We start from the raw sequence: 16296 nt of genomic DNA on the forward strand, positions 1-16296 counted from the left end.
GCATGCATACGTCATGCCTTTTCCGGTGGTTAGCCCTCCTCGAGCGCAGCGACCAAGTACTGAAAACATACGAAGCTCGCTGTTTTCCGTCCGGTTTATGGACTACTTTTTCTCTTTTTTTGCAGCACGATCTCGCTTGTTTAGAAGTGCGATCACGCTCGTTTTTTTTCCATTTAATTAGGCAAGAAAAGTCCGGTTGGGAGTTTGCAACTGCTAATAGCTCTAACTCAGAGAAATGCGAGACATGTTGCATTGCAAATGCTTCTTTATTTAGCTTTTTGCTCCCTTATCAATACTTATATCACCTCTGCGCCACACCTCTGCTCCACATGCCTTAAGTTTCATACTCATCCTGGCTCCTTCGACTTAACAGCATAACAGATATGTTCTACGAGTGCCTGGCCTGCCCTCGTACCACCTTTCTTCCTACCTGTACATAATGCTATTGTTGTACTAATACTGGTACACGCGGTGACCATCGTGTACAGTAGAACTGTGTGCACCACTTTCAGCCTCTGGTCACTCCAGGGCTGCCTATCTTGTATTTAACATACAAGATACGGATCCCTTAACGGGCCCACTCCAGGACTCACAGAGACAAGACGTATTCGCTTTGTCAATGTGTTTTAGCCATGCTGCACATCAGCGCGGGCACTATGCAACATGGCTGAAAGAAAAGAGAAAAAGAACGCTATGACACGGCGGCGCCGACTGTCGTAGCACTTTTATTTTCTTTACTTTCAGCCAAGCTGCACAGTGGCCACGCTGCTGCACAATGTGGCTAAAAAACATTGACAAAGTCAGTAGCTCTTGCCTCTTTGAGAGCTATTAGCTTTGCCAATGCTAGTTTTATTTAAGCAGTCCTCTGGTTTATTAACGGCACTGAACCTTTGGGACTTATTGTGGCACCTGAGGCTGGCAGGAGATGTAGTCTGTCGATGCATATGTAAAATCTGTGTTTCTTTTATTGTCTTAAAACAGGACAGCTACTTTTTTTTCACTTCCGAACCCAGTAGCTTTGTTATTTTAGTGATAAGAAGGCCCATGTAGTCCAAGAAGAAACTGAAAGAGAGTGCGGTGATGTGTTGGCCAAGAAACCAGCAAAACTGCCATTAAATGCTTACCTGCTCTGATAATGAAAATGTATTAACCTTGTTAACTCATACCAAATGCCTGTGCCCCGGTTATTTTTCTGCTCTTAGCAACTGCTTAATCCCAACTATTAAATGGGTATAACAACATTACATTTACATTTTCTCGACAGATTGCAGCACTGGACCTGGATAATGTCTACTTCAAGTATGTGGTGGCCGCACTAGCTGTGGTTCTCGTCGGACAGTTTGTACTACGCCGTTTCTTCCACCCTTGACACCTGAGACCTCTGAAGAGGGGGCAAAGACCACTATGCCAAATACAAGCTGGGCATCGGGGGCACCTCTCCAACCTTCTCTTCCCTTCCATGACCCTCAACTATCCACCTACCTTTAATGTTATGTTATGGCCACTGCTCAAAGGCTCCATATGCATCTGAAACTTGCAGGCCTGAAGACTATCATGGGAGCAAAATCTCAAAATGCCAAACGACAGCTCGGAGGGAATTCCTTTCTAACACTGTAAAAGTCCTGGCTGTATAAGAATGGCGGTCACGCAATGCTACACATATCGTACTGTGGAGTACCACCCAAACCAGCTTGTGCCACAGTCCTTTTGAAATTCACGTCCTAAAGTATTAAATTAGTGGCCAGTTTCCCTATTTACCAGGAAGGACAGACGGAAGGCACTCCGAACAGGTGTTCTGTAGACTACAAAAAGATTGTCACTCTGAGGACATTCACTCATCTCGCCATGGAGAGATGAACACTGTTCTTGGGTGAGTGACAGTGATATGTTGTGCTATGAGAACTTATACAGTGAGGCAAGAGAGTGCTTATGAACGCCGTCCGACAGCCTAGACAGCAATAACATCAAGGCACTTCCATGGTGCATGCACCAAGGCATGCGCTTTGTTGCAGACTCGCAGCAGGAAAAGGCATTTGGGGAAAAATACATATTCTGGGCATTACAATCTGAGCAGAAAAGTGCCCATAACAGCATCTCTACTTTGACACGGAGTAAGGGAGATGTCCTTGTTTAATGAGATACAAGCAAATCCTTTTTTCTGCTATAACCGTTAAACCATTCTTTATTATTTCAAACTAAAACGCGAATTGTGTGAAACGCTGCCTTTGGAATACAAGAGCCATACTGGATACTGGCGGGAAGCCCCAAAGCTAATTTTGTACCAGGTGAAAGACTTTCTAAATAAGACAGCTGGGCTTCCGGGTAACCTTGTAAAGAAGACTGTAGTCTTCACAGTGCCAACCTGTAGCTTTAGCATCGCAGCACACAGGCAGAGATTTGTGGACCAGCATTTTATCCACTCCGCACACTACAAGGGGTCTACGAACTACTTCACTGTGTGATTGCTCAGGGAGGACCACGGACAGTATATGTTTACGCTTAACACTGTGCTGAGATACAAGAGGGTGGCACTTGATAACCACCACAGATGGAACTGCAAAGGGAAAAGGACATGCCTTAGGTATGACATACTCTAGATTGTGAGCTTCGTACTCTGCACTTACAAAATTGAAAGTAAATTGGTGCTGCTGGTTTGAGGCAGCAAACAAATCCACAATTGACAAAGTTATGAAAAAGGGAACTGTACAGTCTGCGTAATACATACACCAAAATCTGAACGATATGTGCAATCTAAATGTGAGAGATTAATACTGGTCACCAATAAGGGCACTGTTATAACCATCTGGCGACCTATTGAGCTCCTAAACTCACATGTGACTGCTGGAAAAAAGTCTGTTTGTCAAACTATTAACCTTCACTAGTCCTGGGAGCAGACTGAAGTGTGGGGAAAAAAAAGCTGCCTTTGGCAAGTTCAGCATAATTTTTAGTTTAAAAAACATTTGGGGGCAGACTTATTAAAAGTGGCGCTGCCCATGGTGCAGTGCCACGTTTCTTGCGCCCCCCCTAACGCCACCATGTGTGCGCCATATTTAAAATACAGCGCACTATGGCAGTAGTCAGGGATACTAGTGTCATAATTTTTTATGCTTGTCCGGCCCTTTGCAGGATTGGTGTCAAAACTTTTGACGCTAATTCGCAAAGCACCCAGAGGCCCATTGAAAACAATGGGAGCCTCCCTTGAACACCTGCTCTTAGCGGGCATAAAAAATGCAGCTAAAAATGATGCAAAGAAATCTCTGAGATTTTTTTGTGCCATTTTTTTCCCCCCCAGCGCCGGATCACCCCCCTTGCATACATTATGCCTGGCGCATGCATAATGTGGCGCAGGGGGTTACAAAGTGGCGCAATGCAAGCATTGTGCCACTTTGTAAATATGGTGCAGCATGTGTGGCCTTCCAGCACCATATTAGCATAAAAAATTACACTAATGTGGCATTGGAATGGCACTAGGCCCTCTTAAATCTGGGCATTGGTGTCTGTGAAAAGGAACATCTCACGTTTTTTAAACGGTTGGATTTGTTTACTCTACAAAAAAAGTCCAAAATATTTTTAAATAATTTAATCAAGTGTAGGTAATCAAGTGTAAGTAATTTCACAATATTGAAATAAAGAATTCAAAGCTTTAGTTTTTCGCCTTTAAAATTTAACCTCTTCAACATGAATGTCCAGTGATCTTTTTGTAATATCCTGAACAAGAATAGCAAGCTTTTTAAAAAAAAAAACACAATTAAACAATGGACTTGACCAAATTTTAAAATTACATAAAATATTTTCCAATTACAACTATTTAAAAAAAATATATAGTAATCTTAAATCCGACTTTTACATCTATTTATAATAATCTCATAAATTTGAAGTAAGTGTATACCTGGTTAAGAATCCCGTACAGTCTCTGCTTGAATTAAAAATCCTGCTTTCCTTTTAAGAAATCCCAAAATGTTTCAAATAAATACAATGGAAAAGTTTAATTGTGAATAATGAATACCGTTCCCCAAACATGTTTTAGATAAAAACAATGTTACCATTTAGAAATTCTCGTTATAAGCTAATAATTATAACTTGAAAATTAGAACATGTCAATAGAGTTCCAACTTTTTAAAATTCCTGAAATCGGCTCCTGATCAGTGACCCATATGTCTAATTAGATCCGATAGAAGGTTCTGGGAGAAAGCCACTACATATTCAAGACTAAAACAATTATAACTACTTTTCATGAGAACTAGGTATGGATTTCTTGGCATTTTGCAGGGATCTAAAAAATGTCACAGTATTCTCAGCTAAAGGTCTGCCAGCACTTTGAATTAACAGGCCACCCTCCAATGCCTATGATTTATTTTAAATTGTTTGTGAAGATATCCATCTGCATTCGAACTCACACTGCTCAAGAAAAAGTAGTCCATCAAATATTAGGTTATATCACTGCCCCCCACAAGATTACAAGTAAACTAGTAACAGTTTTTTCTTTTTTGTATGTTAGTTTGACTGCGATTTAAAAAAAATGTGTCATACTATATAGTTTTCGTATTGTTACACATTAATTGATTGTAGAAAGGCGCTTTACGTTGCTTGATACTCCTCTTCGAATTCAAATATGTTTTAAAGTTGAAAGGTGTAGGTGGATCAGGATTATTTTCTCTTCTGTCTCTAAACAAATGTTTATTGGGTGTTCATGTGGCTATTACTCCTTTTATATAGTCAAGAAAATGAAAGCTGCTTTGGGATAGGCAGTTCTTAGATAGTTTCATGGAACCCCATGTGAAATGGTGGTAGCGGATATGGGGCACTGTGTATAACTGTTAGAATATCTATAACCAGAAAAGTTCCAGATAAGTCATTATGACAACGGTTAGGCGGAGGTATGTAATCCATTTTTAAAGTCTCTGTGATCTCGAACTCAGAAATCTATTTACCCGACTTAGTCTGAACTGCTTAGCAGGATTTCACAACTATGCCAGTGTCATTCCTTAACTCACCTGTCCTTTTGATGCCCTCCACATGTGCAATGTTCTACCTCCTGTCTGACCAACAATCAAGCTATGAACCTGCTGAAAACTACACTCTCCTTCCAAGCCTTCACCTATCCATGAGCTAGACTACAACACCAAACACCACTCGTTCTGAATGAAAATGGGTGGTTTCCTCACCCACTATTCTCCAACGCTGCACCCAATGGTTATCTCGCCCATGTGCTTGATACAAGCATTGTCTGCTTGTACCTTCATTCCAAAGGTCTTGGCGCTGGTTTGCCTGCTCATGCTGACAGATAGCTCCTTGCCCTCATGGTGCCCCCTTTGTATGCATATACACCACCAGTTAATTTAATATGTTCTTATTTCAAAAGCATGGTGATACCATTACTTATTTTGAACTTGTGGATGCCACAAGCACTAATTATGGGGATCGGCACTTATTTTTTGAGATGCACAACAGGGAAAGAAGGAGAAAGAGAAAACCCAAAAACCATCACAAAGGGAGAAAACAGGAACCTGCAAGAGTAATATGAAAGGGCAGCAAGAGTCTGGTAGTTGATTAAATAGGCATGTAGTGGATTCCAGACTATACAGCCTTGGTATTTGGCATACCAGTACTGATGGTGGACGTCTGAGCCAAACTTTGGGCACTGGCACTTATTTTTCTATAAATTAGACAGTTTGTGATGCCACTCATATGGTGTAGAAAGATTTTCAAACAGAATTGTTTTGGGGGGAGAACTGTTCCAAGACTAAAGTAGCCATAGTTCAATGCCACCTGTGAATGCCTGTTAATTGGCCACTGCTGTAAGGAAAACCTTGTGCCATGAAGTTGCCTCTTGCCAGTGGTCTTAAGGGAACTAAGCATGAACCTAGTACACCCTCTTTAGGTATAATCATTTGACATCTGCTGTGTAAATATAACAGGATAAAATATAATATCATATTTCCGCTGCATCGAACTTGTCATGCATTAGCAGGAGTCTCATTCTCCCCAAAGGGTTGTCAATCCTTTGCTTTTACTTTTATATCTCAATGTGGTCTACAGTCTCACTCAGTTCTCTGAATAGTGTTTGCATCAGGTATAAGTGCTCATCTTGGCTGCAGGGCTGCCTTTACTTCTTTCCTTTAATCATGGTCATAGAACAACTGCTGCCATCCGTAAATATGTATTGTAACAGCCAGTGATGTATTAACAGAAACAGTGTAGGACAGAAACGCAATCATGTATTTAACACAGACTATACAATGTTATTATAAGTACTGTAGCACCAATCAGGAATTATTACTCGTGGGAGAACGGTGTATGGGGATGGGAAATATGCTAGAGGAACTGGGAGCCTGGGAGCTCTTGCGAATTAGCAAGGAAAATATTTAATCCTTAAATTCATAAGCGTTTGTCTGCTACTTTTTAATTTGCAATTAAATGGTCTGGTGTGGCATTACCTTGTTTTACAGTGTACCCCTGAGTGCTGTCAAGGGCACTTCCAGGTGCAGCACTCCCCAATTCACCTGTAACTTCCGATTACCTTTGTGTTAACACAGCATATCGATAACTATAGAAGTAAGAGCTGTTCGGGACACACATACAGTGACACTCATAGCTGGTGTAAAAGGTAATTTATTTAGGACAGGATTTAAACATAAACATCAATAACTTTTAACTGTATAACTCCCTTTGCCCAACTTTAAATTTGGAGCTTCCCTATGCCCTTCACTCTCTCTTCCTATGGCTCTCTTCAAGTCTCCTCCCCTAGGCACTCCCCTATTCCTTTCATGCAATCGTTTTTCCCCCTGGAAGGGGGACAAGCCTGCATCTGGCTCTCCCCCATTTCCTGCCAAACAGCAAAACCCACGAGGCGTTTTGCTGCCCCACCCCGTGAACCACTCGTTTACGTACTGTCTTTCCTCTTATTTCCTGATCCACAGATTCTCTCCCCATAGGTTCTCCAGCATCAACCTCAACTCCGTCAAATAATACGCATTTCCCAATTGCGATAAATGCACACCATCCTCTCTGTACAATGACCCCTCTTGTTCCTTAATGTCTTCATGTCTCAATACCTTGATCCCCTGTGCCCAGCAGAATACCCTCATTGCTCTGTTCAACTTTTTCTGAGCCTGCTCAATGGCCCCATGGTTCATTGCCCCTCTCCATACCCGTCTGGGTACAAATTCTGTCCATACCAGGCATGTCCTGCATAACTTTATTTTGCTTTAGTAGCTCCAAATCCTTCTGCATGAATTGAATCAATGTAAGCCCCGATTGCTTCACCAAATCATTTTCCCCCAAATGTATCAGTAGTAAGTCCGGACATCCCCACTGCGGTAGGTTCATCGTGACAAATGGAAGTAAACTCCCATCCCAGCAGACACCATGGCTGGGCTGGGATCTTTCTGGGCTGAGATCTTTCCACACCAACACACTTCTTGGTGTCTGCTGGGCAGTCCCAATGATCTGCCGTAAATTTGCTTTTCTGCAAATTTCGCCGGCCAGTAAACGAATGAGTGACCGACCAGCCATGTCACCGTCTTATCCTTCCGCGGCCCGGCCACACATCCTGCAAATAAAAAAAAAAACTGTAACAAACGTGTGGACTACTAAACCCCCCCCCCCCAACCTATATTTCCTCAAGGCCTAACATAACGTTCACAGCATCTAGTTTTCCATCTACCCATCGCTTTGATCTTGGCCCAGTCCCAACCCAAATGAGCTGCCGTTGTAGCTGCCCCAATCCTGAAGGAATGCGTACCGAAATCCCCTGCTCGTCTCCCCGTTCGTCCGAGTGTCATCCTCAGAACTTGCAGCAACTGGTAGCTAGTAATTTTCTTGCCTGAAGCATGCACGAAAACCCCTGTTTCCCCGGCCACTCTCAACTTTTGTCTGAAAACCAACCACTCTTTCACCGGGCATGCTAGATCGTCTCCACCTGGTTCCAACCATATCCATTTCCCTTTACCTAACTGGTCCGTTTTGGACCGCCTGAGCCATATCCCCAACCTTTCCTGATGCATGCAAACCTCCTTCATTTTCACCCCAACTTGGTTTCCTACGCCCAACAATTCTGATACCCTAAAAGCGCAGAAAAACATCCAAACCATGCACAGCCTAAAAAGACCTACTTCATACTCGTCTACACAACATACCGGCAAAACGTGCAAAAGCTCTCGCAGTATCTTAAAAGTAATAGGTTCCCTCGCCCTACTTGTCACCTGGGCTCTGACCCTGTCCCAACCTTTCAACATTCTACCTAATAAATCGTTGCGAGCCGGGTCTGTACCAAAGAAAAGTTTCCCATAGAATGATACACCTGCTAACTTCCCTCCTATTGTGGCAGGGGATAGGCCCGCCTTTAATCAAAAACAGCACAAAGCGTAAAGCCCGTGCCTCCAACTCCTGCAATCCTTGTGCCCAAAAATTGCCCCCAAAAACCTCAAAAGATTGAAACTCCAACCATGCCAGCCTGTAACTTCGCCGCGTAGATACCGCTAAAGACATCTCCACCAGCCCCGAGATCATCATGCCCCCCACTCCCAAATGTCTGCTGGGACCGTAGTCTTGTTCCGTTCCGCTCCTGGTGCCAACTCGCGAAAACGCCGCCACTGTGAACGAGATAGGGAGTCTGCAATCTCGTTGTAAACCCCCGGTATGTGCGCAGCTTTAAAGATAACATTGAGAGATAAACATTGTAACATAAACTGTCGTAATAAACTCAAAACTCTGAGATCCCTAGCCCTCTGTCTGTTAACCAGTTCCACTACTGTCATGTTGTCTACCTGAAAAACAACCGTCCTGTTGGCCAGCTCCCGACCCCAGACCGTCAGTGCCACTAGTAGTGGAAAGAATTAGAGGAAGGCAATGCTCCTCCCCTGCTGTAGCCATTGACAGGGCCATGGTTCAGCACACCACCTCCCGTCCCAGTAGATGTCGAAGCCAGACGCCCCTGCCGCATCTGAAAATATTTGAACCTGCCAGACCGTGTCCGAGTCACTACAAGACATTGGTACCCCATTAAAAATTTTCAGGAAAATCTCCCATACTTTGATGTCCTCTCTCAGAGTCAGGGAAACTCTTATTCTATGATGCGGTAAAACTGCCCCGACATGAAAAGGCCCAATCGTCTACAAAATGTCCGTCCTCCTCTCACTACCCTACACGCAAAATTAAGGTAACCTAGGAGTTTTTGTGCCATCCGTAAGTCCATTTTGTGTAGTGTCCGCACAAACGCTAGGCATTCCAATATTTCCGTCACTTTTGATGCTGGCAGTCTAGCCACCATCGTTTCCGCATCCAATTCGATGCCGAAAAGTGTCAAAATTGTTAAAGGGCCCTCTGTCTTTTCTGGGGCCAAAGGCACTCACGTCTGGATCACTAGCCTCTGAAAGGCTGCCAGAGCCTGCCCACAAGCTCCGGTTGCAGCTACTCCTACAAATAGGAAAACATCTAGATAGTGTGTCACCGTCCTGTGGCCACTCACCTTAACGAAAACCCATTGTAAAAAGGTGCTAAACGTTTCGAATAAAGCACATGATATCGCGCAACCCATGGGTAGAACTCTGTCCACGTATAAAGCACCATCCAACTGCATGCCTAAGAGGTCAAAATCTGCTGGATGAATGGGTAACAAACGAAAGGCTGATTGTATGTCACATTTAGCCATTTCCGATTTTATCCCGCACCTCAAAACTAACTTCACTGCATCATCCACCGAGGCGTAAATTACCTTAATGTCCTCTTGTGCGATAAAATCGTTTACCGACGCCCGTTCAGGCCATGACAGATGATGTATCAAACGAAACTCACCCAGCACTTTTTTGGGTACCACCCCTATATCATCAATTGATCAGTTGGCCAATCGAAAAATGGACCCACTATTCTCCTCAGTGCTACTTCCTTCGCCAATTTGTTCTGCACTACCTGGGGCTGTTCTTTAGCAGACCGTAAATTGTCTGCCCACCTCCTCTGCCGAGGACCTTGGTAACCTACCCTAAAACCTTCCTTAAAACCCCATTCCAATTGTCGAGCCTTATCCGCATCTGGGTACCTGTGCAACCAAGGTAGCAAGGCTTCTAATCTAACTGGTGTAGGCCCCTTTCGGAGCAGGAGTTCCTTGTGAGCCTCTACCTCTTGCTGCCCTCCATTGTTCTTCGGGACTGTTAAGGGAGAAGCACTGAATGACTGGATGACGGCCCGCACTTGGAGCAATCATGTTTAAACCTGCACTGAGCCCGTGAGCAGAAACCTTTGTTGAAGTTCCAACAAGCCCCCGTGTTGGACACTGGCGTCTTTGTATCAATGCCCTCCCCTCCCGAGGCGGGGCGTGCCTGAAAAGGCTTATATGTTACTGGCAGGCCACTCGCCATATGAGTGGACGCCGATGCCTGTGCTGATGCCATCCATTGCATCCATAACTCCGGGTCTACGTCTCCCCATGGCTTTTCAGGATTTACGCTCACCCGTGCCCTAAACTCCTCGTCATAGCTCAGCCATGCGAAACCTCCAAAGTGCATCTGGGCCTTCCTAATGATGACCATATATTTGAAAAGGGCAATAGCCCTGTCTGGATATTTTTCACAATATATACTGGCAAAAATCAGGAATGCGGACGTCCAATTGTCCATAGTGATAGGAACCCTGGGCTTGCGCGCTAACTCCCATTCCTCCTCCTTAGATCCTTCTTTGGCCTGTATGTCCCTGTGCAGTAGCCTAAAAACATCTACGTATTCATGTTTCCATAACCTCATCTTAGTCTTTTCTGCGACGTGGGAGCCCAGGGGCATAGCCAAACCCATATACGGGAGACGCTTCTTCTGGGCTCCCCCTTCCTTATCTTCCGTATTCGCGTCTCCTCCCGCCGCCTGACTACTTATCGATGTGACCGTGATGGATGCCACTTTCTTGCCCGTGGTCACGTCCCCCTTCTGTGCTGGATCTACACCTGGAGTCTCCCACACTGACCCTTCTCCTACGCCTATGGATTTACTGGTGCATGCAGCCTTTGGAACCTCCCCCCTGTCACCCCACACTGACCACCATCTCCCCTTACCTCCGACCGTCTCCCCCAAGTTATGCAGTGCTCTCCTCATGGCTCTGCCATGTGTCCTTGTTTGCCACAATCCGGCCGGCCCTTCGGCCGTGACGTTGTCCTGAAAAACAAAGGCAGAGGCAGGGGTTGCCCCGCACTTGCGTCCACGCCCACCCCCCTTTTAACACCGCTCACCTCCACATCTCGTATCTCTCCATCTTCCCAATCATCCCCATCTTCCTCATAGTCTAAAATCAATTCCTCCTCGCCTACCCACTCATCCTTATTTTCAACATGTCCCTGTGATTTTGTTGCCAGTGTTTCTGTTGGCCCTTGACCCGCATGGCACGCGCCATCGTTGTGGTACCCACGTTCCCACGAAGTAGAGAAGGCCGCCGCAGACCCCTCTAGTGCTTCGGACCAACGTGTTTGGGCCTTGTTGCGCCCAGTTGGCATCCCCCTTCTCTTGCCAGCCTCCAATGCTGGCCTCGCGTAGCCTCTCCCCATGTGGCCGTATGCGCCACTGGGACTTTCAGTGCTGACCTGCCCTTTGGCCGCACGAGCCTCCTGACCCCTACCCCCGTCCATCTGCGGTATTCAAACCCAGCTTCCTGCACCTGACCCCTCCGGCTGGGGACCCGTCATGTCTGCGGCTTCCCTACCCCTTTTGTTCTCGTCACGCCAGGTGCCCGCTTCCTCCCTGTCCGTACACAACTGTGCCCACCTGGCCTCGGTTTCTGCCACAACCCTGCGCTGCTCGCGAATTCTGACTTCCAAGTCCCATGCATCTATCTGGTTCCATGTTCCTGGCGCGACTGGGCCTGAGGATTCCCTCACCCCGGCCTCCTCCGTTGTCTTGAGTTTTGGTAGTCTCGCCTGCCTCAGAGTTGGCTTGGGTCTGCCTGCCCCCCCTTGGTTTTTCCTGCGTATTTGCCTCGCTTTCTGGCAGGGGCCTCGTAACCACTTGGTTGGTTAGCCCCATCCATGGGGCAGGAAAGGTCCAGCGGGGTCTGCCCACCACTGGGCCCCGGCGCGTGCCGATCGTCCCCCACCCCTTGTAACCCAGGGCCTGTCCTGACGCATTATCATCTGCCCCGCCTTGAGAACTACCAGCTGGGGTGCCTGCGCCGCCTGCCCCTGCGTTCCCTGTGCCCGGGTCCTGTGTGCCCCGCGTTTCCCCGCTGAAAATTAAAGGGCTGAGTGTGTTCGGAGTCCCCATCCGCACTTCTGGTACCTGTTCCTGCCTGGCCGGGATTTCATCCTTGTCCCCTTCTGAATCCTGCGACTCGCATGCAGCGATCGCCGCCTCCACCCTGCTTGACGCAGCCCGTGTGGGCCTGGTCATTCCAATCCAGGCCTGTTCCAGGACCCCAGGCCTGAGCAAATCCGCCCGGCCGGCTTCGCCTAAAACGCGGAGCGCGGCCCTGACAGCCTCTGTGTCATGGCCTGCTGACATGGCGCTGCCGTGTCCTCAAATGCTCCTCTGCATGGCCTGTCTTACTGTAATGCCCCCCCTCCCAACCTGTGTTGCACTGTGCCTGCTCTTGTCTCCTGGCCTGCTCTTTATAGGCGCGCCCCTCTCCGCAGTGTGCCCAATGTGATGTGGCACTTGTTTGTGGGCCCTGCTTTGCTGTGGCCCCCTGCTGTTTGCAGTGGCTGCACGCGGAAAAAATTGGTGTAAGGGGTCACTGTAGTATCGGGCCCGCCCAGGCGCCGTGCACTGTGGGGCCCCCCCGAGGCCTAGCCTCCTAATGCCCAACTTGGCTCGTGCCACCGGCGCTTGGAATGTTCTGTCTTTCCAAATGAAATGCACTATGACAGCGCATTCCGCCTGTCTTCGTTATATTTTATTACCGGGGGTGCCCTTGCCGCTTCATGTGCGTGTAGGCCGCTCGGCCTCGCGTAGCCCCTTGTGCTATAATTAGGCGCCGGGGGCTGTAAAGCCTCCGCGTTCCTGCTAAATTGTGGCCCGTACGCGCCGGGGCAGAAAATGCCTCTGCGCACTTTCAAAAAGCCGCTGGGGCCACGCCCCAGGGGCGCATTAAGGCCTCCGGGCCTCGCGTGTACTGGCGCGCCCACCCTCCCTCCCGCGCGCAACTAAATCTGCCTCCCGCCCTAGACCTAAAATTAAATGCAATTAGGCCGCCCCTGTCCCTGGCTCTAACCCCCCAAAAAACCGCACTTGCCTCAGTACCTGCAGAAACTCCTTCCTCAAATCACCCTTCCCACTAGGTCGGCCCGGAAAAGGCCGACCCCACCCCTCCACCCCCTTTTAATCCCTCTGCTAAACCCACCCCCACTTACCTGAGGACCAATCCGGCGCGTCCGCGTCACTTCCTGTCCTCCCGAACAGGCCCGCGGAGAGACTAGAATGAGTCTCTCTCTCCGCGGGCCCCCCCAGTGTGATACCTGCTAGTTCTGCATCAGCAAGCAGAACCAGACCTGCTTGTTATTGAAATGTTGGTGGGCCGGCAGGACAGACATGACTTAGGTGCCTGATCAGGTGTTAGTGGGTGCTGAGGGCGTGAGCAGTTCGGATTCACTTCTTAGAGATGTCGGGGAGGCACTCCAACACGCGGTAGCTCCCAACCTTCTAATCCAGCTTTCAGAAAGACGTTGTTGCTCAAAGACAATCAGCTTTTCTGCTTGTGTAACCATTTGTGATAAATACTATGGAGGGGTTTCTTGACAAACGGGCGGTGCTGTGCTTTGGAGATTAGTATGCAGTGAAAAGATGTGTGCTGCAAGTATATGTGAATGGTGATTTAGGAAGTGCGGGTATTATACAGCAGAACAGAGGTGATGGCGGTGGTGCCTCACTGGTGCCTCAAGGTGTGGTTCACTGCTTGTTAACTTCTAAAGTGCAGTTTGTGTTCTACCTTAATTTACTTTTGGAGTTGAATCCTGGATGTAGTCTAATGTCAGTGCAGGTACAGACCTGTTCTGTTTCAATTCTTCACTGCGATTTAGATTTACGCCGTTTTTGCAGCATGTTGTCACGGTTATCACAGACATAACAGGCGCACTGTAAACTGTTTTTTAATAGTTTTGTTAAAAAGCAGATTTTTCTCAGGGTTAATATTGACACTGTGACGCTTCAGACGCTAAGAGATTTCCTCCTCAAGCATACTCCCTATACTTGCTAGAATGCTTAACGCGTATTTTTAAAATGTTAGAATTGCCATCTTCCCGTGTATTATTAGGTGCACATTTGTCTTGTCCTGGTTTCTAGGAAGGGTTACTTTGCATTCTGTGAGTTCTGTTTTTAGTGCTTCTATAATAGACCAGGGCATGCTGACAATTAGTATTTATTTTTTATTTCCATTTGAAAGCGTATGTAAGGTGGCTCTGACAGCCGAATATTTCATTATGCTTAAAGTGCTTCAGTGTGTTGTATTGGACATGCTTTGAGAGCCCTGCAGCTTGCCATTATGATACCAGACATCTGAGTAGTAGAAAATACAGTTTCTTTATAAGCACCACTTCATCAGTTGTTTGCACCAAAGAAGAGGGCTTGTGGTAAGCAGACATTTCACTTTACCACTCCCAATTGGAATTGAAACCTCAAACAGTATCTATCACCTGAGGTGGGATGATATTATTAAATCATAGTCTATGTAGCAAGAGCAGGAAGTCATTGGTGAGTCTATGTAGGCCTAGCTGTCCTTTACAGCACATAACATCCACTGTTGCTAGGCATGTGCCAAGAGAAACTCCTATAAAGCAGTGCCTCATTAAACACACTGCTCTTGGCCAAAATTTCGTACTAATCTTCAAGTACCACATGTCATTCATCCTGCTTGGAACTAGTCAGTGTGATGCAGTGTATGCTTTCAGAATAATGAAGCCCAGCATGGGTAATATCAATTGATGTCACGGCTATATGATTGCACACAAGATGCAACAGAAAAAAGATTTGCTTTGCTACATTGCTTCACAACCTCCACTCGAAAAATAAAAATTGTACTCACTTCCAGGGATTTAACCCCGGTATAAACAAACACCCATACTGTAGATATCATGTAGGTATAAACAATGTAATTAGGTAGCACAAATATGTTTGCTTGTACACATTTCTGAAAGAGTTCTTTAGAGGTATCTTTGTTGCCAAAGGTTCAACTAGATCTGTAACAGTGATAGAGTTAAAGGAGGCTGGAGCTTTGTAGAGCTGAAACCCACAGGGGGTGGAAAGGTGCACCTCGTGATTGTGATTCAAATATATTCTATTTGACTTAAAAGGCAACAACACCTGTCCCACAGCAAACAATACTGTGATTGTGTCTCTGTGTATCATCATTTGGGCCCTAGACAACTACCCCAGTTTAAACATCTAGTGCCTGGTTCTTGTGAAAGGTAAATACTGTTTTCTAAGGGTGAGGCTTGAACATAATGCAGCAAACCTACATGTAGAAGGCTGTTCTCAAACCAATCAAACGTTGTATTTCTCGATTAAATATATTTGCCTAGTGTACAGAAAACTAAAGACAATAGTGGCATTATTTTAGGGGAAAAGGTTGTTAGTAACTAACATTGATTATTTTTGGATTTGTCCCTTTAAGGTGTGGGGTTAAAGGTGACAGTTGCGCAGCCACAGAATATTACTCCATGCCACCTAGATCACCATGCATCAACCCTGGGATCTCAATAAATAAACGAATGTGTCCTGGATAGCGTAGTCTTCATTCCAATTAGACTAAAGTACTAAAATGTAGCAGAAAGAGGACAGCTCAGTGACTTAAAAATTGTCTCACTGGTTACATGGAGTCAACTGATAATCCGGCAGATATGCACCGGTGGTCACTATGGGGGAGAGGGAGCCTGAATCTCCGGTTAAGAAAGGACTTGTAAGGTGTTCTGCTATGCAACTTTATCCTTTACTCCTTCACTATGTTCATACCCACTTGTGGTAAAGATATACACATGGATTCCATTTGGTTTGTGTTTTTTATGAATTCATTTTCTCACCAAATAAAACGTGTATTGGGAAATAAAAGTTGTGAATTTTTAGAGTCTGGCATTATCTTTTTTTGTTTAAAAAAGCGTTTTCTTGAGTTTTCATGTTCACCTCAACTTAAAATCAAACAGCCCGGCCCACAATACTGACTATACACTGAAAACCATCACGCACCTCGCACTGAAATCCATCACCCACCTAGCCCTGGTCACAATGTGGGTCAGTATGTGCTGTTATTATCTCTTCAGGAGCACTACAGATCAGGATCCAGGCACATTGGACCCAGAGCTTGGAGAATGTTGCTCATTGGTGAGAAGCTGAACAC

General features: G+C 46.1%; 1 protein-coding gene across 2 annotated transcripts in view; it reads left to right on the forward strand.

The window, feature by feature from the left end:
- The window catches only part of BAK1 (BCL2 antagonist/killer 1), a 168109-nt gene extending 152085 nt beyond the window's left edge, over positions 1 to 16024 (forward strand). For both annotated transcript variants that reach the window (XM_069238859.1, XM_069238860.1), the window contains exon 6: positions 1265 to 16024. In XM_069238859.1, the coding sequence (XP_069094960.1) occupies positions 1265 to 1369 (105 nt within the window). In that variant the 3' untranslated portion in view covers positions 1370 to 16024. The remainder of the gene's footprint in view (positions 1 to 1264) is intronic.
- Positions 16025 to 16296: the final 272 nt, after the last annotated feature.

Source organism: Pleurodeles waltl, chromosome 6, assembly GCF_031143425.1.
Source record: "Pleurodeles waltl isolate 20211129_DDA chromosome 6, aPleWal1.hap1.20221129, whole genome shotgun sequence".
Taxonomy (NCBI): domain Eukaryota; kingdom Metazoa; phylum Chordata; class Amphibia; order Caudata; family Salamandridae; genus Pleurodeles; species Pleurodeles waltl.